At 41.3% G+C, this 23,426-nt stretch overlaps 1 protein-coding gene across 1 annotated transcript; it reads left to right on the plus strand.

The window, feature by feature from the left end:
- The first annotated feature begins 1,313 nt into the window (after nt 1-1,313).
- Nucleotides 1,314-9,392, plus strand: LOC143880643 (uncharacterized). The gene is made up of 6 exons (XM_077383622.1): nt 1,314-2,630; nt 2,703-3,119; nt 3,288-3,930; nt 4,135-4,302; nt 4,504-4,651; nt 9,311-9,392. Exons 1-6 carry the CDS (start codon nt 1,314-1,316, stop codon nt 9,390-9,392), a joined length of 2,775 nt encoding a protein of 924 aa, XP_077239737.1.
- Nucleotides 9,393-23,426: the final 14,034 nt, after the last annotated feature.

Below are 23,426 nucleotides of genomic sequence, written 5' to 3' on the forward strand. Positions count from 1 at the left end.
CAACCTCCGAGTGTAGCGTCTCCTCGTTTCCTCTTCTGTAAGCTTTTCGAGAACAAGACTGTTGATGCTATGCCCTATTTCAAAGACACGTACGTGCAATTCGATGACCTCATTGAGCGTTTTTCTAAAAACGTTGACCCTGTCGACTCCCGTTTTCAAAGTTGCCGGCGCAATGCCTTAATCTTTGGTGTCCTTGCACGTCACGTTATCCGTGAAGACTCCAGTATTGCTCCTGTGACCTTACTGAGTGTAACCGATCAAATTAGCGAAGGAAGGAATCCTGTCCCAATCATTCTAGCGGAAACCTTCTCTGGGTTGGACCTTATTGCTCAACGAGAGGTTAAGGATAATTGTCATGGGTGTGTCAAGCTGCTTTATTTGTGGCTTTGTGAAAAACTCACCATCCTTCAGCCACGGAGCTCCCTTCAGTACACCCTCAAGGATCACCTTTCGTGGCAACCAATGGCCAATAAACCCCAATCCATTGATGAGTGGCATTATTGGTTGCAGAGCGTGGAGAAGGATCAATTTCACTGGGTGAGTCATTCATGCTTACACGTTATCACTAGCACTCTCCCGCATCCATTTGTGTATCTTATGGGTTTGGAAAAGTCAACCTTTTATGCACCAACCCGTTTGCTTCATCAGATCACGGGATATCCATGTCTTCCCGGGGCTGTAACGCCTCCTTCTTGTGAAAAACTGTCTCCTGATCTCATTCAGTCCATTGTAGCTGCTTGGAGGAATAAGGTTGTGGAAAGAAGGTTTTCCTTAACATCTAAAGTCCGGCGTGGAGAGTTACCGGAAAAGCCCGCAAGCAAAAGGGCTCGGATCGCAGAGCTCTGAGGATCTTCGGCATGAGATTATCATTTCCTTTATTGTCTTTATCTGTTTTACTTGAATATAATCAGAGTCAAATATTGTAATCCTGGTCTCATTATAGATGAAAATATGAAGGAAAGAGTTTTACTTAATACATGTTATAAACAATTGGCGATTCAAAGATTCATCAATTTTGCTGTCGTTATAACCTGTCTTGATATAATCAATGCAAAATGTGTTTCTTTTCTTTTCTCTCTACTTGTGGAAGCTACCTGATTTCATTTGTCAACCATTTAATCTAGTTTGTTAACTTCCAATCAGGATTCTAAAAGATAGCAACCATCGCTCCGAAAAAGGACACCCAAGCTAAACCTACCTGGTCTAGACCTACCTCAGTGTCTAGACTTGTTCGTCACTTCGATCCCACTGTGTCACCAACAGCACCTTTACCATCTTCACCAGAGTCGTCAGGTTCTTTTGAAGTCAACCAAATGGCTAATGATCCAGTGGACCCCATGATAACTATACAGGAAATGCTGAGAAATATGTGTCGAGATATAGCAGGGTTGAAAGATGAGGTGACTCATCTAAAGAACCAGGGTACTGAAAAGGTCTCTACTTCTAAAGATCCCGCCATTCAGCCTCCTCCAGCCATATCTCCTAACCTCACCAGACCAGCCATCTCTCCCGTAGAGATCGATCTAGAAGATGAGCAATATGTTGGAGAATATTATGTCCCTCCGGTTAACAAGGAAAATGAATTGTTCGATAAGTATGAGAAGATGGCTCGCGACATTGAGAGCATGAAGGTTCAAGCGTCCAAGGGATTCGATATTTCTGAATTTCTGATGTCCCCTAATGCCGTATTCCCGCCTAAGTTCAAGGCACCAGACTATGACAAATATGATGGAACTGGGTGTCCGAGAAACCACGTCAGATGGTTCATCACTCTTTCCCAGCAGCATGGTCTAAGTCGAGAGCAGATGGCCCATTTGTTTCCCATGTCTCTTATAGGGGTGGCCAAAAGATGGTTTTTGAGGTTGAAACCCGAAGAGATTAGGACATTGGAGGAAATCTCTAACCGGTTTGTTGAACAGTTCTCTATGGAAGAAGGGATTGAGGTTACAAAAAGAGACTTGAAACTGTTGAAGCAGAATCCTCAGGAGACATTCACATCATTCATCAGGCGCTGGAGGCGCAAGTCTGCTCAACTGGGCCAGAGAATGACAGAGGAAGACCAAATAAAGTTGGTCCTCAAGAGCTTGTCTCCGCAGTACTTTCACTTCATGGCACCGCAGCACTTTCAGAATTTCGAGCACTTGATTAAGACTGGCACCCAGATCGAGGATGCTATTGCTAAGGGCCTCAGAGCCAAGACGCTATCTGATGTCCGAGAAGGGAAGAGGCCTATGATCCAACCAAAGGAAGTACAAGCAGTCAGTTATACCAGACCAGTGGCCAAGCCTGTTGCGGAAGTTGCCGGACCAGCGATAAGGAGGCAGTTCAGACAGTTTGACCCATTACCGTATCCACTGCCCATGATACTTAAGAAGTTGATCAGAGACAAGAAGATCAGACTTCCAGATGTCAAACCTGTACCTAATCCACTGCCTGTAAACTGGAGAAGGGATCAATACTGTGAATATCACAGAGGCCCGGGACACATGACTGAGAACTGTTTGGCCTTGAAGCACGCGATTCAGAACATGATCGATAAAGATGAGCTTGCAGTTGAAAAGCCGAATATCACTCAGAACCCTCTCCCCAACCACCGTGTTGTTGCTCCTCCCACTGCAAACGCTATCTTTGTAGATGGGCCCATCCTTGATCCCTCTGCTCTCATTTGCGCTATTACATCCGACAAAACATATGTTTTGAAGTTCGACGATGAAGAGCTCAGAGAATTCAGAGAAAAAGAACCTTATGTGCTGTCGTTTGACGATGCTGAATTCGCTGAGTCATCTTCATCCCATTCTTACGTGCTTCAGAGTGTTGATATGGAAAAAACAAAGGAAGCCACCTATGTTCTAAGGATGGAGGACTTTGAGGAAGATGTCGGTAATGCACCTTATGTTTTCAGAACGGAGGAAGACGAACTGCTGTTACTAGAGGATCAATGTGACGAGATGCGTCACATGACCAGAGGTGGGCGTGTATTCAAACCTCCTCAGTTGAGCGTAGAAAATCCGGCAGAGGTTGCAAGAAACTCAGAAAACCAGAGGCAGATTAAAGTGAGCACAGACGAAGAAGATGAGAGCCTATTAAAGCAGCTAAAGAAGACTCAGGCTAATATCTCAGTATGGGGTTTACTCAGGGCCTCATCAAAGCACAGAAAGCTAGTCCTTCAAGAGCTTAATACAGCACAAGTTTCTGTTAATACCTCACCTGACGAGCTTGTCAGTCTCGTAGCCATGGCCAGAGCTGCGAAAACATTGTCATTCGCTGATGATGATTTACCTCCTGAGGGCCGAGACCATACTAAGCCTCTTAAAATCACAGTCACCTGTAACAAGAAAAAGGTGCCAGAGGTGTTGGTTGACAATGGCTCTGCGCTGAATGTTTGCCCGTTAAGCACCGCAGCAACCCTGGGATTCAGTCCTGAGAATTTTATTCCATCCGAGCAGGGTATTCTAGCATATGATGGCACTCGCCGGGATGTAATCGGGACTTTGGTCACTGAGATACAGATTGGCGGAGAGGACTTTGAGGTAGAATTTCAAGTCTTAGATATTAAGGCTTCATTCTTACTGTTGCTTGGCCGTCCGTGGATGCACAAGGTCGGGGTTGTCCCGTCTACTCTCCACCAAAAACTGAAGTTCATTCGCAGGAACAGAGTGATAACGGTAAAGGGGGATCCCGATCTTGAGATAGGGCAGATCACTCCGGACTTAGCTGAGGAAAGGTCCGAAGATGTCAGTTTGACGGGGTTTTCATTAGAGGTGACTGTGATCACTTTCAAAGAGGCTTTGAATGAGGAAATCTGTTTCCTGACCAGCACAAATTCAAATGTCATCAGGATGATCCGCCGGCAGGGGTATATCCCAGGTGCTGGGTTAGGCAAGTACCATCAGGGTTTGACTGAGTTTCCGGTGTTCAAAGCGTTCAATGGTTTGTTCGGGCTGGGGTACGAGCCTACAGAGAAAGAAATCAGAGAGATGAAGCAGTTAATGCTGAAATGGGCAGAAAATCGTCGCCGTGGGTTGGGACTACCAATGGCGCCTTTTGATTTGAAAATGAACGGTCGATTCCGAAAAGAAGGCGCAGCCTTTCCTTTCTGTGGCTTTGCTGAGTTTTGGTTGGATGAGAACACAGGGCAGATGCTTCCGGGGTTTGAGATTTTCTTCGATCTTGAGCTAGAAGATGAGCCAGTGGGTATGCAGATTATAGAGGCAGAGTCTGAGACTGATTGGGCAGAGCACATAGAGCCGAGCCTTCTGAATTCGCTTTTCCAAGAAGGGTCACAGACTGTGGCCGTGATTGGCAAGAGCCCGCTGATACTAGACCCAACTCGTCTTATCACCCCGGCTGAGGAACCTCTGACCAACTGGACTTCTCAAGTCCTACCCCAGGTTATTTTCCAGTACAATCAAATCCCTTCAGAAGAGTCAGTCGTCCGTAAGTACGTGTCAATCTCCGAGTTTGATTCAGAGTCTATTTCTTCTAACAAGTCTTTTGATGCAGGTACCATAGAGGACTATTCTCCCAAGGTCAGTGGTGGTTTTTCTTCTTCTGGCAACATTGAGTTGAAGATTGTTCCCAATAAAGCAGCTGATGCTGTTTCCTCATATAGTTCTGAGTCAGTTGACGCAGGCGTCAACATATCCATCGAGTCTGTAAAAACGAGTCCAAAGTTCATTGTAAACCCCGATGAGGGTAATTCATCTGTTGATGTATTTGATTCAAATTTCAATGAAATAAAGGATTCTTCTTTTGAGTATATTCCTGTCTCTATTTCATCTACTGAATCTGCTCTAAAATCTGATAATCTTAATAATAACAATCAAGACTCCCCCTCTGATGAGGATGCCGACGAAACTCCCCCTGAAATCAGACATATGATCCAACAGGAGGAGAGTCGCCGAGCAAAACCACTTGACGAGGAAATTGAAACTGTGAACATTGGTGATGAAACCTCAATTCAGGAAATAAAGATTGGCAAAACTTTATCTCCTGAAGAACGCGAGGAATTGATCACTCTGCTTAAAGAATTCAAAGAAGTTTTTGCTTGGTCTTACGATGATATGCCAGGGGTAAGTGAGGAAATCGTCCAGCACAGATTACCCTTAATCCTTGGTGCTAAGCCAAAGAAGCAAAAACTCCGAAAGCTCAAAACAGAATGGGAGTTGAAAGTCTATGAAGAAGTGAAGAAATTGTTAGAAGTAAAATTCATCCAGGTGGTGGAATATCCTGAATGGCTCGCGAACATAGTACCGGTGCCCAAAAAGGACGGGAAAGTCAGAATGTGTGTTGATTTTAGAGATTTAAACAAAGCAAGTCCTAAGGATGACTTTCCTCTTCCAAGCATTGATCTCTTGGTAGATAACACTGCCGGGCATGCTCTTTTATCCTTTATGGACGGATTCTCGGGGTACAATCAGATTAAAATGGCACCTGAAGACATGTTGAAGACATCATTCATTACTCAGTGGGGTACGTATTGCTACAGGGTGATGCCGTTCGGTTTGAAAAATGCTGGTGCTACGTATCAGAGAGCCGCTACAACTCTTCTTCATGATATGATTCACAAAGAGGTTGAGGTTTACGTTGATGACATGATCGTAAAGGGGAAGACTCGGCCTGAGCACACTGTTGCACTGAGAAAGTTCTTTGAGCGAATCAGGAAGTATCAGCTCCGTCTGAACCCGAGTAAATGTGTATTTGGCGTTACGTCAGGGAAACTCTTGGGGTTTATGGTTAGTGAAAGGGGGATCGAAGTGGACCCGCAAAAGATTAAGGCGATTCAAGAAATGCAGCCGCCGAAGACAGAAAGGCAGATCAGAGGTTTCCTTGGCAAAGTTCAGTATCTGAGACGGTTCATAGCACATCTGACGATGACGTGTGAACCCATCTTCAAGCTTCTGAAGAAGAATTCCTCGAAGAAATGGAATGAAGAATGTCAGGAGGCCTTTGAAAAAGTTAAGCGGTGCTTATCTCTACCTCCTGTTCTATCACCTGTCATTCCAGGTCAGCCGTTGTTGTTATACTTGTCTATCACAGATACAGCGATGGGTTGCATGCTTGCTCAGCAGGATTTTGAGTCTAAGAAAGAAAGGCCCATTTACTACATCAGCAAGAAGATGCTAGAGTATGAATTAAAATACACTGTTTTGGAGAAGACTTGTCTCGCTTTAGTTTGGGCAACCCAGAGGCTTAGACATTATTTGCTTTCAAACAAGGTTCTTTTGCTTTCGCGAATGGACCCTCTAAAGTACTTGTTTGAGAAGCCTGCCCTTACAGGAAGGACTGCAAGGTGGTTATTGTTGTTGTCTGAGTTCGACATCACTTATGTCACTCAGAAATCAGTTAAGGGGCGGGTTATAGCTGAACAATTGGCTGATGCTCCAGTTGAGGAGAATACTGTTCTAAAAGCCGAATTCCCTGATGAAGAAATTATGGATATCGAAGAAGAAGAGGTTCTCAGCACCAAGTGGTTAATGTACTTTGATGGAGCCGTAAACGGCCGTGGTCAAGGAGTGGGTGCAGTCTTGGTCTCTCCGAAGAAAGAATACATTCCTATCTCGATTAAGTTGCAGTTTGAGTGCACCAATAATATGGCAGAGTATGAAGCCTGTATTGCCGGACTTGAAGCAGCTTTAGCTTTGCAGATTCAAGATATTGATGTGTTCGGGGATTCCATCCTGATCATTTACCAGATTAATGGGCAATGGAAAACTCGAGAAGATAGATTGATCCCTTATAATATGTATTTGGAATCTCTAGTCCAGAAATTCAAGAGCGTCACATTTACTCACTTGTCAAGGACCAGAAATCATTTTGCTGATGCTTTGGCTACTTTGGCCTCGATGTTAGATATCTCTGCTACAATGGAAGTTCAACCGCTGGCCATCAGACTGCAATGGGCTCCTGCGCACGTAAATGCTATAGAGATTTCAGCTAGATGTCCAGATGGGAAACCTTGGTACACAGATATCAGAAACCTCATTTCAGGCAAGGGTCATCCTCCAGAAGCTTCAAGCAAAGAAAGGAAAACTCTTCAGAAGTTAGCTGCTAATTTCATCATTTGCGGTGAAGAGCTGTATAGAAGGTCATTTGATGGCATACAACTCCTTTGTGTTGATGAAGATAAAGCTGCAGAGCTTATTGAGCAGACTCATGAGGGTGTTTGTGGACCTCATATGAACGGGAAGATGCTATCTAGAAAGATCCTTAGACTTGGATTCTATTGGCCTACGATGGAAGCAGACTGCTTCGCATTTGTAAAGAAATGCCATAAGTGTCAAGTCTATGCGAATCTTATTCATGTTCCTCCTTCAGAGTTGCACTCCCTGACTTCGCCATGGCCGTTTTCAGTATGGGGAATAGACATCATTGGGAAGATCTATCCGAGATCCTCGAGCGGACATGAGTACATTCTGGTGGCTATTGATTATTTCACAAAGTGGATAGAGGCTGCATCTTATGCTTCCATCACTTCGAACACAGTTGCGAAGTTCATCCGTACCAATATAATTTGCAGATACGGAGTACCTCACGAGTTGATTTCAGATAATGGATCACATTTCAAGAAAGAGGTGTTACACCTGTGTGAAGAGTTCAAGATAAGGCATCACAAGTCGTCCCCTTACAGGCCGCAGACGAATGGAGCCGTTGAAGCAGCAAATAAGAACATCAAAGTCATTATCAGTAAGATGACTGAGACATATAAGGACTGGTCGAACAAACTCCCCCATGCCTTATGGGCGTATAGGACATCGATCAGGTCTTCAACAGGTGTAACTCCGTATTCTCTGGTGTACGGAATGGAAGCTGTTCTCCCTGTTGAGTTAAGAATTCCCTCTTTGAGAGTGATGATGGAGGCCAGCCTGCCAGAGTCAGAATGGGCAAAGGCCAGGCACGAAGAGCTGCAGATGATAGATGAGAAGAGGCTGAGAGCCTTGTATCATGTCCAGGGATATCAGAGACGGATTGAGAGAGCTTTCAATAAGAAGGTTCGTGTCCGGCATTTGAAGCCTGGAGATCTTGTATTGAAGTCCTACAGGGCACCGGTATTTGACCCAAGAGGAAAGTTCAGGCCGAACTGGTCTGGTCCTTACATTGTTGATGAAGTCCTGCCTGGAAAAGCCGTAAGACTCCTCAATGAGAATGGAGAAAAATTAAATGAGCCTACAAACCTGGATCAATTAAAAAAATATTATGCTTAAGTACACCAGGAGGCCATCCTTGGACGATTTGAGCTTCAAGCCAATACCCAAATGTTCTAAACTATTTGCAAACCCTTTGGGGCCTAGACAAGAAACCCCTTTCCGCTAAAAGAACCTGTGAGCCGAAAGCAAAATCAAAATTTCTTTGTTAAACTTAAACCAGGGGCATCTTTTATGACTTTCGTCATAAAAGATTTTAAACCCGAACTACGCGTGACCTGATTCCCAATTTCTTTGGGGATACGTAGGCAGTCTGGAGGATCCAGATTCGGTCCAGATACATGCAAACATACCAAGGTCTAACCGGTTTGAACCTAAGCCCACCCGAAAGTCCTTCTGGTGTACTCAGGCCCAGGTTTGTAGAGAAACAGAAAGAAAGAAAAATGATGGAGTCTTAGACCCGCTAGACTGAAAACCCACAAGGGCGGTCTAGGCAAAAGTTAGGGTCATTCACCCGCTAAGCTGAAAATCCGAAAGGGCGGCTTAGGCAAAAATCAGGGTGCTGAGCCTGCTGGATGGAAAATCTGCAAGGGCAGACAGTCCAGGCAAAAATTAAGGCATGCGGTCCGCCGAATCGAAAACCTGAAAAGGCGATTTGGTCATGGCAGTGACTTCATGAGGAGATGGCAGAGCTTTAAAAGCCGGCTTAACTTTTCGCTTCTTTGGCCTTCTCAAAGTCTAAGTAAGCGCCATCAAGACTTCTTCTGATACTCTTTGAGTTAGAGAGGTTGAAACCGAGCAATCTAAAGGGACAATAGCCATGACGAAAATACCAAAAGGGGGGTTGAAGCACCTTTAAGCGCGGTATTCAAAAGATTCCAAGAGTGGTTGACTTTTACCATTTTAAAAAAAAAATGTTATCAGACTAAGAAGCATATTTCAGTCTATCTTGGTATTTGGGTATTTGAGTCAGGTGTCCGTCAATGTCCTCGTTCGTTGTTCGTCAAAGTCTTTCCTTTGTCGAGTCGAGGTCAATTCTTCGGAGTCCTGTTTAGTTAAAATTCCTCCCCAAGCCGGGGTGGCAAAAAAAAGACAGGAGGGAAAGCAGAGCTCTCAGAGAAGCAGAGAATTTGTGACTCCTGTGAACAAGTGCCTCTGAGAAGCAGAGAATTTATGGCTCCTGTGAGCAAGTGTATAGTAGAGCAGAATTCAGAGGTTGATAGGCTTTTAGCCCAGTTCCAGCGTTAGCAGATGGCAGTAATGAAGCAAGATTTTGGGCAGGACCATGTTCTTGTGCTTTTGAGGAGCTTTATAAGCCCAGGTGTTCATCAGAAAAGTTTGTAACCCCAAGTGTACATTAATGAAAGCCTTTGGCCTGTTTTCTTGTGTTGCTCTCCAAATGAATTTTGTTATGGAAGTAATCATACTAGGGGCATCTTTTATGACTCACATCATAAAAGATGTCAAATGCATTGATGTTTGAAATGGGCATTCTCCTCAAATAGAGACTAGAGAAGTTTGAGCATGCTCTTTTCGTTCAAGCTCTCCCGTCGAGTTGTTTTCTTTCAGAATAAGATTTTCAAAAATAAAAAAATAAAAAATCCTATCCTCAGCAAAAAAAGAGCCTTTTGAGTGATTAGCGTACTTGTTTAATTCTTACTGTCGAGTATTTGATTAGTGTTGTTTTGGTAAAGCTTCAATCTCTAAAAATAAAAATAAAAATAAGAGTGACTCTTTGAGCATGGCATTTGGGACCTTTCAAGTGTCCGCAGTGTGTCCCTGCCTAACAAGTTATGAGTCAGGCGTATCCGCGGGGAGGTTTGTATGGATCCATGTTGCATGATGGGCATACAAGCCTGGATTTATATGGAACCGCGTTACATCACGGGCGTGTGAATCTGGGGTCTTGCGAGATAATTTAGCAATTCCTTTTGTGATTTGAGACTCTCTGAGTATTTAAGGCCCTTTGAGTGTTACAGACTCTTCGGGTAGTTGAGACTCTTTGAGTATAAATGTTTTGTGTTGATTTGAGACTCTTTGAGTAGTTGAGGCCCTTTGAGTGTTACAGACTCTTCGGGTAGTTGAGACTCTTTGAGTATAAATGTTTTGTTGATTTGAGACTCTTTGAGTAGTTGAGGCCCTTTGAGTGTTACAGACTCTTCGGGTAGTTGAGACTCTTTGAGTATAAATGTTTTTGTTGATTTGAGACTCTCTGAGTATTTAAGGCCCATTGAGTGTTACAGACTCATCGGGTGGTTGAGACTCTTTGAGTATAAATATTTTCGTGTATTTGAGACTCTTTGAATATAAATGTTTTTTGTGTTGATTTGAGACTCTTTGAGTAGTTGAGGCCCTTTGAGTGTTACAGACTCTTCGGGTAGTTGAGGCTCTCTTGAGTATAAAGATTTCTGTGTGTGTTTGAAGCTCTCTGAGTGTTATACACTCTCTGAGTGTTTGATTTGAGATTCTATGAGTGTTGCATACTCTTTGAGTAATTTGATTTGATATTCTTTGAAGGATTGATTTACGTTTGCATCGATAATGGTCTGCTTTCTTTGAGGTAATTTCATTAGGTTCGTTTTTTTTAAAAAAAGCTTTGTTTTAAAAGAATGTGTGTTTGCTTTAATAGAGTCTTTGCGTATTAGTTTAAATCATTGAGTCGTGAGTATTAGAGGGGAACCATCTTATTGAGATGTCGTGATTGCCGAGTTATCTCCCATTTGTGAGCCCTTGTGAATACCATCCTTAGAACCCGAAAACCCAAAAACTTGTTTTGCTTTCGGGTCAGCCAAAATGTGTTGTCTGTTCAGCTTTGGCATTCGCGCGTTACACACGCTCTGCCAAAGAGGGGCATCTGTAGACACCCCATTTTGACCGAACCCTAACAGAGTCGTTAGGGTAGAAACCCTATTAAACTAGTGTTTTAATGTCCCAAATTTGTTCCTAGAATAGGTTAGGGTCTCATTTAGGTCCCCGTAAATTTTCGTCCGAATCCGTCGCGGTTTGCCTAGCAAACGGACGATGTTTGTAGAGTAGTGTAGTGTAGGATTAAGGGTGGCGATTCAGCCAGGAGCGGGGGTGTGCAGGAATTTAGGAAACCAGTTCAAATTTTCTATAAGGGGTTGTCCAGGCAGAAGCAGGGGTATGCGGATTAGTGTGTAGCATAATTAGGGGGTGTTTTATCCTGAAGCAGGGCAATTTCGTAATTTGCAAAGATGCTTTTCTTCCCCTCCAAGTCACCATTAAGGCCTAAGCTAGGTTAGTGAGAACTTTAGGACTAGGATTAGCCAGAGGGGAATCCTATGTAGATTAGGCTTCCTTTGATCCCAGCCCTTAAACAAAAGCTGATTTGAAGGGCTAGGATCAAGGGGAGGGAGATATTTTCCATAAAATTTTCCCCCTCCGCCATTGCCCGAGACCCCCCTCTGTAGGTTAGGAAATGTATAAAATGCATTGATTGGAGGCTGTCCAAAGGAGAGGAAGGGGGGGGGGCAGAATATATCATCTTTTATGGACCATTTCTTTCCTGGGCCCCCCCTGTTGAGAAAGGAGTAGTCATAAATATGTATAGAGGAGGGTTGTCCTGGGGGAAAAAGGGTCGAATTTATTATCACCCTATATAATCATCTAATGAATTAGGGTTGAAGAGGATTTTCTGTTTTCTCGTTCGAAGCAAAAAAAAAAAGAAAACCAGTGAGAGAGGGAAAACACAGAGAGGAAAAGAGAGAGGGAGGAGGAAGAAGAAGGAGGAAACCACCTCCATACCGATTTCCCCTAACATCCAAACCCACCTCTGGCCACCATTCTTTTCTTCTTCTTCTTCGTTTCCTTCAAAACCCACCACCTTCTCCAATCCGGCAAGACCATCTTCCCCGGCCATTTCCCATCTCCGGTAAGTAATCGGAATCCGAGCTCCACCACCATCTCTCCATAATCCCTTCTCGGCCGTACCACCTCCATACCACCATCTTCTTCCTCTTTCGTTTTATTCCATTTATCCTTTTCTTCTAAAAACCCAGGACCCAAACCCACTTCCATTGATTCCGGCAATCTTGCCGGAATCCGACCAAAAACCATCTTCTCCACCATTTTCTAACCCAGAACCCCCGTCAACCCTCCTCCATTAAACCTGAAAGTTGTAACCCCATTTAATCCGGCTTCATCCCCGTTCTCTCCTCCGGCCGGTACCCATATTCTCCGGTCAATACCCCATCTCCGACCACCCCTACTCCCATTTTGCCACCATCGCAGCCCCACTTCGCCTCATCACTACCCATCTCCTATTCTCTGCTTAACCCGTTCCAAAACCCGTTTCATTTCTGTGTCAAACCCATCTAGATTCCCCACAGCCAAACCTCCGTCACCACCACCATCCCCTTCATTTTCACAAACCCCATTTCCTAGCCACCGCCCCATCTGCAACCGTCAGTCCATTTCTACCAAATCCATTTCAAAACCCCCTTCATCATCTTCAACCCCATCTTCTCCTCAAATCTCGGCAAATCCTCATCCAAAATTGGATCTGTAAAAGGGGGATTTTGATAGGATCTTGATGTTTTAGAGCAAGCTGTGAAGAAGCTATGCGAATCTGAAGGGTGGCAATTATCAATTTTTTTCTTTTTAGAAGTTCTGTTCTGGAAAAGGTAAGCCCTTCTTCTCGATTTGGTATTGAATGCTGAGCCTGCTTTTTTAGACAGTTTTCTGAAATTGAATTTGTGTCGTTTTCTTTTAAGAGTTTTGGTAGTTTACGATGTGTCTCGAATATATGTTTTGCTCGAGTGTGAATTTCTGTGATGTAAGTGAATGCATTTAAGTTCTGTGTGGAATCCTTTCTTAATAATCCAATGTTTAAAATAAAAACTTGATATCTGTAGTCAGGATTTGATGAGTTCATGATTTTTGAGAAAAGTTATGTGAAGATTATAATTTTTGGAATGATACAGAATGATTAGCAGGAAGATATCTGTGTATCTATATTCATTGGGTGTGCTAGTTTAGTTTGTTTCCTTTCTCTTCCTCCAATAATCATGCTTGTTTGGTATGTCCATTTGTTCATTTAGTGTATAACTAGTTAACTGTGTTGAGGCAAGGCGCTTATGTGCCCTGGTAGGTGGTCTATTTATGCATCTGTATATGTGAGCTTGTAAGTGTTGGTGCCTGTGCACGTTTCAATGGATCCTTGTGTCCTCAAGCGTGTAAGCTATTGTTTTGTGGGTGTATATGTGCATAGGTGGCTGTGTATGTGTGCACGTATATATATATATATATATATATATATATATATATATATATATATATATATGTGTGTGTGTGTGTGTGTGTGTGTGTGGGTGTGTGTGTGTGTGTGGAGTTGTGTCCATTGCAGTTGTGTGTCCATATGTGAAGATGTAGGTGTATGGGTATGAGGACTTACTTTGGCTACCATGAAAAATGAAATGAGTGAGTATAATTTGATAGTGTGGTCATCGTATTTCCTTTTAAAGAGATGTTCGGAAATTCCTGCTGAAATAAGCATGCCTTAATTGATCTTCGATTGTGCTTTATAAGGACAACTTCCCTACAACTTGGGTTATGCTCGTTCCGCTTTTCTTATTTGGCATTTCTTTTAGTTGGCCTACTGAAGGAAATGGGGTATTAAGGCATTTTAGAACTCAAATGATATTGCATTTTGAATCCCTTTCTAGCTTTTTCCTTGTGAATTTTTGTTTTTCATCTAGGAGTTTTAAATGACTTGGAGTTTTTCTCATCTTTTAGGTTGAAATCTGAGAGCATGTTGTGAATAATGTTCTTTTAAATTTACCAATTCATTGGGCTGTTTGTAGAAAAGTTGGAGGGTAGCTTAGACCCTGTGTAGTGTTATGGATTAAAGAGGAATGGAATATTAATGAAAGGAGTCAAACATATTTGTGTGCATGAAGGTTAGAAATATCGATAATTGTGCTACATATGTTGAGTTTTCCAGCTAATGACAGCAGGTATAAGGTTACTTGTTGTTATCCGTGTGTTAAGGTAGCTTGCATTTCTAACTGCAAGAGTGGAAGAATCTACTAGATGTTATTTTTCTTATACCCTGATTAGCAAAATCGAGTTTTAACCGATGTAACCTTTTAGTTATAATATCATTTATCGGGTTTTCTTCCTGGGCTGATTCTTGGGGGATGTTTCTTCCTAGGCTGATCCTTAGGAGACTCGCTCAATCCAAGTAGCGCTCCCCTCCTTTGTTTAGTAGGCCTACTCAACCTTTTGGATTTCTTTTAACCATTTTTTTTTATAAAAAGAGCCCTTCTCTGGGCAATGATAAGGTTACTTGGAGCCCGTCTTTATGTTTTATGGCTCACCGCTTCACACTTGGATCTGCACAAGTTGATGTCCCATGTATGCACTGAAATTTTTAATAAATTGGAATTATCATAATCTTTTGATATTTTTTATATATATTCTTCTCTTGTACTAATCTTTGAGTTAGGTTTTGAAGATGATAATAAATGGACTGCTCAGGTAAGACTCTCTTGAGGTTCATAAACTTGTCTTTTATTTAAATAAATTGTTTTAGGAAAGAAGGAGATCAGATGACTACTCTATTCGATATTATCGACATGAGTACTGTCTGATCTCAAGGCGGTTTGTAGGAATATTATCATGTGTATTATGATATCAGATGATTACTTTAGCATCATCTGATTTCATCCCCATATTGGGGTGGTGTTTGTGGTTGGGCATAGAAGTGTTTGATATTGTTTTCTTTTACTTTATTAGGCTATCCAGCGGCTGGTCTGGACTAATTAATGTTGTTTATCATTTTATGATTGCTATAGATTGTGTATTTCTTCTATTGAAAATTCTTCTTTGCTTAGCACTTGATTTATTTTTATAGGAATAAAATGGAATTTGCGATTATCTGGTAGCCTTTTCTTCTCTTTTTGATAGACTAACACAGTCTTATGGATTTCTGTTAAATTTCTTTAGATACTAGAATCCCCTCTCATTGCGAGGGCGATGAAGGCGCTAGCCCAAGCCCATCCTTAGGGGACTTGCTCAGTCCGAGTAGCATACCCCTCCTTTGTATATAGGAGACTTGTCCAACCTCCTCTTTGTGTGTCGTTTGGTTTTGGGAGAACACCCTACTCGGCTTGGCAGCATACCCCTACCCTTATGGGTATTGGGTTGCACATTTGTTGCACCCTAGGGCTAGGTAGCTGTCCGGCCCGGCTGGGTGTTTCACCTTTGCCAAATATGCACAAGGTCTCTTATTCCTTTTAGACCCGCCCGGTCTCATTCTCTTGCTAAACCTCGTCCTTGTGTGTCGTTTGGTTTTGGGAGAACACCCTACTCGGCTTGGCAGCATACCCCTACCCTTATGGGTATTGGGTTGCACATTTGTTGCACCCTGCGGCTAGGTAGCTGTCCGGCCCGGCTGGGTGTTTCACCTTTGCCAAATATGCACAAGGTCTCTTATTCCTTTTAGACCCGCCCGGTCTCATTCTCTTGCTAAACCTCCTCTTTGTGCGTCGTTTGGTTTTGGGAGAACACCTTACTCGGCTTGGCAGCATACCCCTACCCTTATGGGTATTGGGTTGCACATTTGTTGCACCCTAGGGCTAGGTAGCTGTCCGGCCCGGTTGGGTGTTTTACCTTTGCCAAATATGCACAGGGTCTCTTATTCCTTTTTACGTCATTTGTGTCTCGGAGACAAGCCTTGTCTCCTGTAGAGAGTTTCTCCTTTAGGAGGCTTACCTAGCCTCATGTTAGAATAACCCTTCCTCCTGGCGAGTCTTTGACTCATTTTTACCCCTTTCTTGGTAGTGTTTTTAGTGAGTCTCTGACTCATTTGTGCTCTTCTCTTTTAGTGTGTTAGTTGGTAGTTCGCCTTTAGATTTGTTGTCATTCATCCTTGTTTGAGACTAACTCAGTCATATAGAGCCTTCCCTGCTTGGGATCTTAGATTGTTTTCTCTGTTCTTGGGGCACTATCTTTCTTGTTGTGGTTTGTCTCTTTGAGACGCCAGTTTCTTGTTGTGGATCGTCTCTTTGAGACCTTTGTTGCTTGTTTGGGGTTTCCCCTTTTTGCTTTAAGGCTTTGCCTTAGTTTATGGTATTACTTGCGTGTCCCCTTTAAGATTGAAAACATTTAAAGGTTTAGAGCATTGGAAAAGCTTTAAAATCCAAAAACATTAGAAATTTGAAACTCAAAAACATTTAAAAACTTTAAAAATATCAAAAACATTTGAAAATATAAGAAAACCTTAAAAAAATCTGAAGTGTTGAGTGTTTATTTTAGAAGCGTAGTTTGAGAGTTCGTTTCGAACTACGTTGGCTTGATCCTCTTCCGAGGTACGTAGCGCAGCTTGGGATCTTCATCCCAAGTCCAGCCAAACTTTGTAAATAAACCATTCAAACTCTTTAAAAAGGTACAAAAATATTTCATAAACCTGTTTTCGAAAAATCTTCCTCTAGAGTTAGGACTTTGTCCTAGATAGAGAGTTTTAGAGTTAGGTTTTTGTATTTGATTTGTTGTGTGCTTGTTTGTGATTGCTTTAGAGTTAGGGGTTTGTCCTAGAGTTATAGGAGCGCCTCCGTCCGGTCAGTTGGCGATTCACATCACCGATTGATGACTAGGTCTAAGATGCGTTAGTGATCCCATTGTTTTCCTTAGGGAATACAGCCTAGTTACACATAGGTTGTAGGAACCACCTGCATTAGCTTAGGGCTAACCTGCATTTAGCTAGGGCATATAGGGTGTCCTAAAATCTACAATTCACTGAAACCTAAATAATCGTTCATGAAGCTTTAATAACTAGTCTGGTCTTTTAGATCGAGTCTAGGATAGAGGTCTAGGTGTCTTAGGCATCATAGCTTAGAATAGGTGCGAAGAACTACGTTGCCTTGATTCTCGTGGAGGCGGGGATACGTAGGCTTCTTTGGATGAACATCAGACCATCCAAGGACTCGGGCTAAATCGTTTAGAGTCTTAGGATTTGTTGTGTCGTTATATTGTATATTTTGTTGTGTTTTCTTACTTTCTTGTGCAGACCTATACCTTTAGCTGTAGCATGTATGTGTTTGTTCACCAGAACTTAGACACCAGTTAGGCATGTCACTCATAACCTAGTTATCATAGGTGACATTTATTTCGATTCTTTTGTGTGTGCTTATTTTCATCTCCGAGACATGCATGATTAGATAGACGTTTTCTCGGAGATGCGTGTTCCCATTTCATATGATTTTCGCTTGAAATTCTTCAAGGTTAATAATAAATGGCATAAGAGACCAAGTGTTCGCACTCGGGCGAATTGGGGGCGCTCTTCGGACCTTCTCCATTCGTCATCAGGCACGGACCTTTTGTATCTCTGGTTATCCATTGCAAACAGAGCATTTGTTTTGGTTCCATGGCGTGTCCATGGATGGCGACTCTGAGTTATTTTTAGGTACATCTCGGTTTCGAGCCTTGGCTCCTGATCAGGATGTATCTCATTCGTTTTGTATCGCCACTCATGCTATGCTATGAGAGTGTCACCTATTTCGAGAGTTCCTTGGTAGAGCTCTCCTTCACATGTGGAGATCTTTGAGGATTGCAGGGGGACCTCGCGTCCCTCTCGGCACCCGTCCTCTCGGATCGGGGTTCACAACTTCTTTCTTGGAGTTTCCCTCCAACATGGGTTAGCATTTGAGCACCACAATTATCTTTTGTTATTTTTTATCGGATCGTCATCGCTGTTACCGATCGCGCATCCTTCTGGTTCACCTTCGCCATTTTTGGTTATTTGACACATAACTTCGAAGTTACTGGGTAAATAACTTCGCCGTTCTCGACGAAGAACTTTGAAGTTCCCAATGAATAACGTCGCCTTTCTCGATGAAGAACTTCAAAGTTCATTGGGATGTCAACAGGCCGGATCCACGCGCTAATTCGATCCAAAGTTAATCTTGTAATTTGATTGAATCCGAATTCGGGCTATTCAGTTTTGGCCCAAGCCCATGAATCCGGCCCATTAACACCCCTATTGATGAACTAGCCACCATAATAAAAAAGACAGATAAATAGTGGGTACCAAAGTACTCATATTATGATATTACATGTATGGACTACAATTACAAAGCTTTAAAATTTAATAAAATAAAATAAGCAGTAACACAACAAAACCAGCTTATTAAGTTGGAAAAAATATCCTTATTCAAGCTACACAAGAATCCCATTGCCTCAAATTCATTCATAGGCATCAGGAATGAAAGAAGAAACCAACTCCAATCAAACTACAAAGAGGTATGTATTCCTTTTGATTTTGCACAGGTATAACACACTCATAAAAGAATCTAAACTTTCTGATGTGATTTTGCAAGACATAAAATATTAGAAATACAAAGTTAGTCCCTTGATGAAAATAATTACAAACATAACTAGCAAAATATTAAATATTTCAGTTCATTCACCTTCAAATAACAAAAAATACTAAAAAAAATTCAACTACAATTGTTAAAATGTAAAGAGGGGAAACTCTTCATGCCCGAAACAAACCTCTTTTCATGACATTTCTCCCTAAACTCCATGTCCAGCCTACCTTGGTTTTGGTTTTAAAATCATCAAAGGCAATAAGCTTACTTATTGAAACCAGGTAATAGTTAGAATAAAACATGGGAATCTTGTTAAAAGTTGAAGTTTATTAAAATCGAAAAAAGTAGAAAATTCATCATCAATCCCAAACTGTAAGTCCTTTCTTTCCTCCTGAATATGAACCGTAGATCATCTCTGATCCAATTGCCCATTTTCATCATTGATAAAAAGATGGTTTTGCCTTGAAATGGTCAGTTAGATCTGTTGAATCCAACCCATTTTACAGGGCACAAAAATGCATGACAGAAAATTTTACATCCCTCATTCGCTTGGACCATTACACAAAAGATCATCAATGCTAACACTCTCACTCTCAGAGGACTTTGTTGAACTTTATATCTGTTTTTCTAATTGTCTATATTCAGTCCTCCAAAGATCTGTTTTTCTAATTGTCCAATCTGCAGAGCATGATTGGCAATTCTTTGATCGTCTTTTTCTAAGGAAGAAGCTAAACATGATCAGCTTGAATTCGAGACAGCTATTCGAAATCTTAGGACATGTTTGGCAACCATGAAAAGTTATTCCACGAAATAATAGTGGGCCTCATTGTGAGAGATCGTCTTTTTCTAAGGAAGAAGCTAAACATGATCAGCTTGAATTCGAGACAGCTATTCGAAATTTGAGGACATGTTTGGCACCCATGAAAAATTATTCCGTGAAATAATAGTGGGCCTCATTGTGAGAGATGGGCTGAGGAGGGAGAGGGAGAGACAATAGAAGGTGGGAGTGGAGAGAGCACAAAAAATCTCTAAAAATGATGAAAATAAATACCCTACTTAAAATTAGATTTTATTTTTCCTGTTTTTCAGGGGCTTTTCATGCTCCCCTCACACCCACCCTCTCATTTCTCTCCCTTTTTCATAGTTGCCAAGCATTCCCTGGGTGAGACTCTTGATTTGTTATCTCATGTCTTGCCCAATTCACATGATGGGTTATCTCACGTCTTGCCCAAAGAATTGGGATTTTCCTATTGAGCGAGGTGTTTCGAACAAGCGGATCATGTTAAACTGTGAGAGAAGAAGTAGGAAACTCTTTTGAAAGGTGTCTATATATGAAAAGGTAGTAAATATTTCAAATTTTAGAGCGAGATTAAAATCTCCCACATTTTACTTGTTAATTTTCTTTTATTTTATTTTCAGACCACACCATCTGGGAACTAAACCATTTCTTCGTCTATAATGTGTATTGGGTTATCTTGGAATTCTTTTTTCAATGGAAAAATGAATTTTACAGCATTTAGTAAACTCATTTTCATAGATTTTTCCCCAAAAGTAGAAAATTGTCCTTGTTTTCAAGGAAAATAGCAACAATACTATACCTTGGAATCCCTTTTTTCTATGGAACTTTCTTTCGAAAAAGTTTTTTTTCCTTCTTTTTCATTTTTTTTTTTTTTTTTTTGGACTTTCCAAGTACCAAAATCTAGGATGCCACCAAAATTACTCCTTATTTTCCAATAAGATTATTTCAAGCTAATCTTATTTAGAAATGTAAATTTAGGCCTCTTTGAAGCCATCAACTGCATCAATTCAAAAACTACTGTAGCCGTTATTCACAAATTATCTTGTTTAACTTAAACAACATTTGCATATAAGATTATCTGCCAAGAAATTTCAGAGGCATTCAAAGAGGCCCTAAATGGAGCTTTCTAATAAAGGTGAAGAGATGGAGCTTATGGATTGAAGGTGTTTGGAATAATGAAACAAAATCAGTAATAAGAAAACCAAGTGAATTCATATCTTAGATCATACCCAAACCACCTTAAGACGAAGCCCATAAATTAAAGGCAGAAAAACATAAAAGGGATGTTCTATTTACCAAAGTCTGTAAACTCTGAATGGAAGACAAAACTAAGAGAAGAAAACCAAGTGAATTCACATCTTAGATCATATACCCAAACCAACTTAAGACAGAGCCCATAATTGAAAGGCAGAATAACAGAATAGGGGTATTCTACTTTACCAAAGATTTGGTGTAATCCAAATGTCTGCAAACTCGAATGAAAGACAAAACTTAGATGAGTGATGATCGCTTGGATGATAGGGCCGGATACTCCTGTTCTCTAAATAGAAAATACAGTGATCAACACTCCGACGTGTAACATCGTTCTTGTCACTAAAACAGATGCAGTTCCCTCCAAACCCCATGTCAGTAGCCCTCAGTGATTTGGCCCACTTATAGCCCATAAACAGCATGTGATCTCCCAAGCTTTCTACAAACACCCAATGAGAAACAGTTGAATCTAGCTTGAAAACTTGGAAACCAGTTGTTCGAGGACGATCATCGATATATCCACCATAACGCTGTAATCTTAAAACCATCAACAGCTCCCCACATGACTACCAAATAGGGTGTACAAAAATGTTTGGTATCTACAGGAGAAACTACAGGAGGAAGGACATTTCGAGTTTTAGGAATGGGCTTAAAATGCATTCCTTCAGTTCCCCTCTACGGCTTTGATACCAATTGTTACGAGCATAGATCGGTTCGTAACATGATTGATCTTCTTAGAGGGAAGATCAGCCTCTTGATCCACTTCGAGGGAAGGATCGGTCATCCTTTGTGCAAAAGACACAATTTCTCAAACTAGTTTTCTTCGTTCCTTTTCATTAATGATAACATATGCTTATATAAAGCACTTAGTGATAAACATAGAATAAGAATAAAAATAGCTAATTAGAGACTATCTTAATCTAACCTAACTACTAAATATATCAAGATATGATCTTATTCACTAAATATCTAACTAATCTATTCCACTAGGTGGGACCCATCTAGGTACGTATCATTCCACCCGCCTTGAAATCAACCTTGTCCTCAAGGTTGAAGATTAAGCACTGGTTGGAGAAAAATGAGATCTTACATCCCTTTCTCCCTTCATTCGTCTTATAATTAGTCATCATTGCACATGTCGTCTACAAGAGTTTATGCAGCTCCACCTTAAAACGAGTCTCATCGGACCGTTCATCAAAGCTCCTTCGTTTTGGTTCTTTGGAACGGTTTGGCAGTTGATGCACGGATGATTGTGGGAGAGGATCTTCACGCTGGTGTTGGATGTGTTGAGAGGAATGATGGATTTTCCAGCGACAAACTCGACGACGCTAAAAATCAATAACGACTTTCGTTTGTGATTTCTTCATATTTTTTTCCCTCTTCTTTCTTTCACTGTTCTTTTCTCTTCTTTTTCTTTTTCGTCTTTTCTTTTTCATCGTGCAAGACTTCTGGATCATCATGTCGATTTTGTTCAAGCTTTCCACAAATTGTCGTTGCCATTCCTTCAATCCCAAAACAAGTATTTTGATCTTCTGAAAATCCTCACGTGGTAAACTCGGTAAAGTAGCTTCCTTTCCTGCACCTTCGGCTAAACGAGCTCCAGTTGCTTCCTCTCTTGAATCTACTCTTTCAGATCCTGAGTGCCTATAGAACTCAGTTCTTTCCTCTCCTTCATCGAATCCAAAATCTTTGAAGACGTAGCCATGGCGCATGATCGACTGCTTTAATACCAATTGTTACGAACCCGAATCGGTTTGTAACGTGATTGATCTTCTTAGAGGGAAGATCGGCCTCTTGATCCACTTCGAGGGAAGGATCCGTCCTCCTTTGTGCACAAGACACAATTTCTCAAACTAGTTTTCTTCATTCCTTTTCATTAACGATAACATATGCTTACATAAAGCACTTCATGATAAACATAGAAAGATCTATAAAGATCTTATTATAAGAATAGAAATAGCTAATGAGAGACTATCCTAATCTAATCTAACTACTAAATATATCAAGATATGATCTTATTCACTAAAATATCTAACTAATCTATTCCACTAAGTGGGACCCATCTAGGTATGTATCATCCACAAAATCATATTCTTCCTCTTCTTCAAAGGAAGTCCATGTTTTATCTCCAGGTCTACAGAAAATCAATTTATAACAGGAAGTAATGGCAACAACTACACAATCGGTGACCGTTGTGTTACAATCTTGTTTCCAGACGTTTGGAAACAATACATATAGAAATCGAACTTAACATCCAAAGAAAAAGCTTTGAAACCAGAGAGAGAGAGAGAGAGAGAGAGACAGAGAGTATTCACCTGCTGAATTGAAGAAATCCCTGTTCCAGAAAAACAGATGAATGAAATAAAAATGAAGCCCTAATCTAAGTAGAGGAAAAACAAAAACCCTAATGTTTTGGATTGCAAGAAAAACCTTTCTAATGGAAAAGTCTTTCCTGAACGAACACAAGGTACTAAAATAGGTCGTGCCCCAAAAATCATGTCCATAGGATGATCCTAGCCCTCCAATCTATAGAGGTTTCCATTCATAATATGCAGTTCCTCTATAGATCGTGGGGTTGGGATCATCCTGCAGAAATGATTTTTGGGGCACAACCTATTTACGTTATGGTCCATCACATGGACGGTTTGGATCATCCTAGAGTGTGTTCCGTACAGTACTTTTTGAAAAATACGGGACTGGTATATTTAGAAGTTTTCCTCCCTAGATTAGGCAAATAATAGATTCGCCCCATTTGTTTTTTACTTAGAACAGCCGCCGCTAGTGTAAAAGAGTAGTCATAAATACACTAGATTGGGCTGTCCCAAGAAAAAAAAGGGGAGAATATATTATTTCCCCTAAAACAACTAAAATAATGGGTTTAGCCGATAGGAATTTCCCCTAAAA

This window comes from Tasmannia lanceolata, unplaced genomic scaffold (assembly GCF_043159265.1).
Source record: "Tasmannia lanceolata isolate RefF3 unplaced genomic scaffold, GAP_Taslan_0.1 ptg000007l, whole genome shotgun sequence".
NCBI classification, from domain to species: Eukaryota; Viridiplantae; Streptophyta; class Magnoliopsida; order Canellales; family Winteraceae; genus Tasmannia; species Tasmannia lanceolata.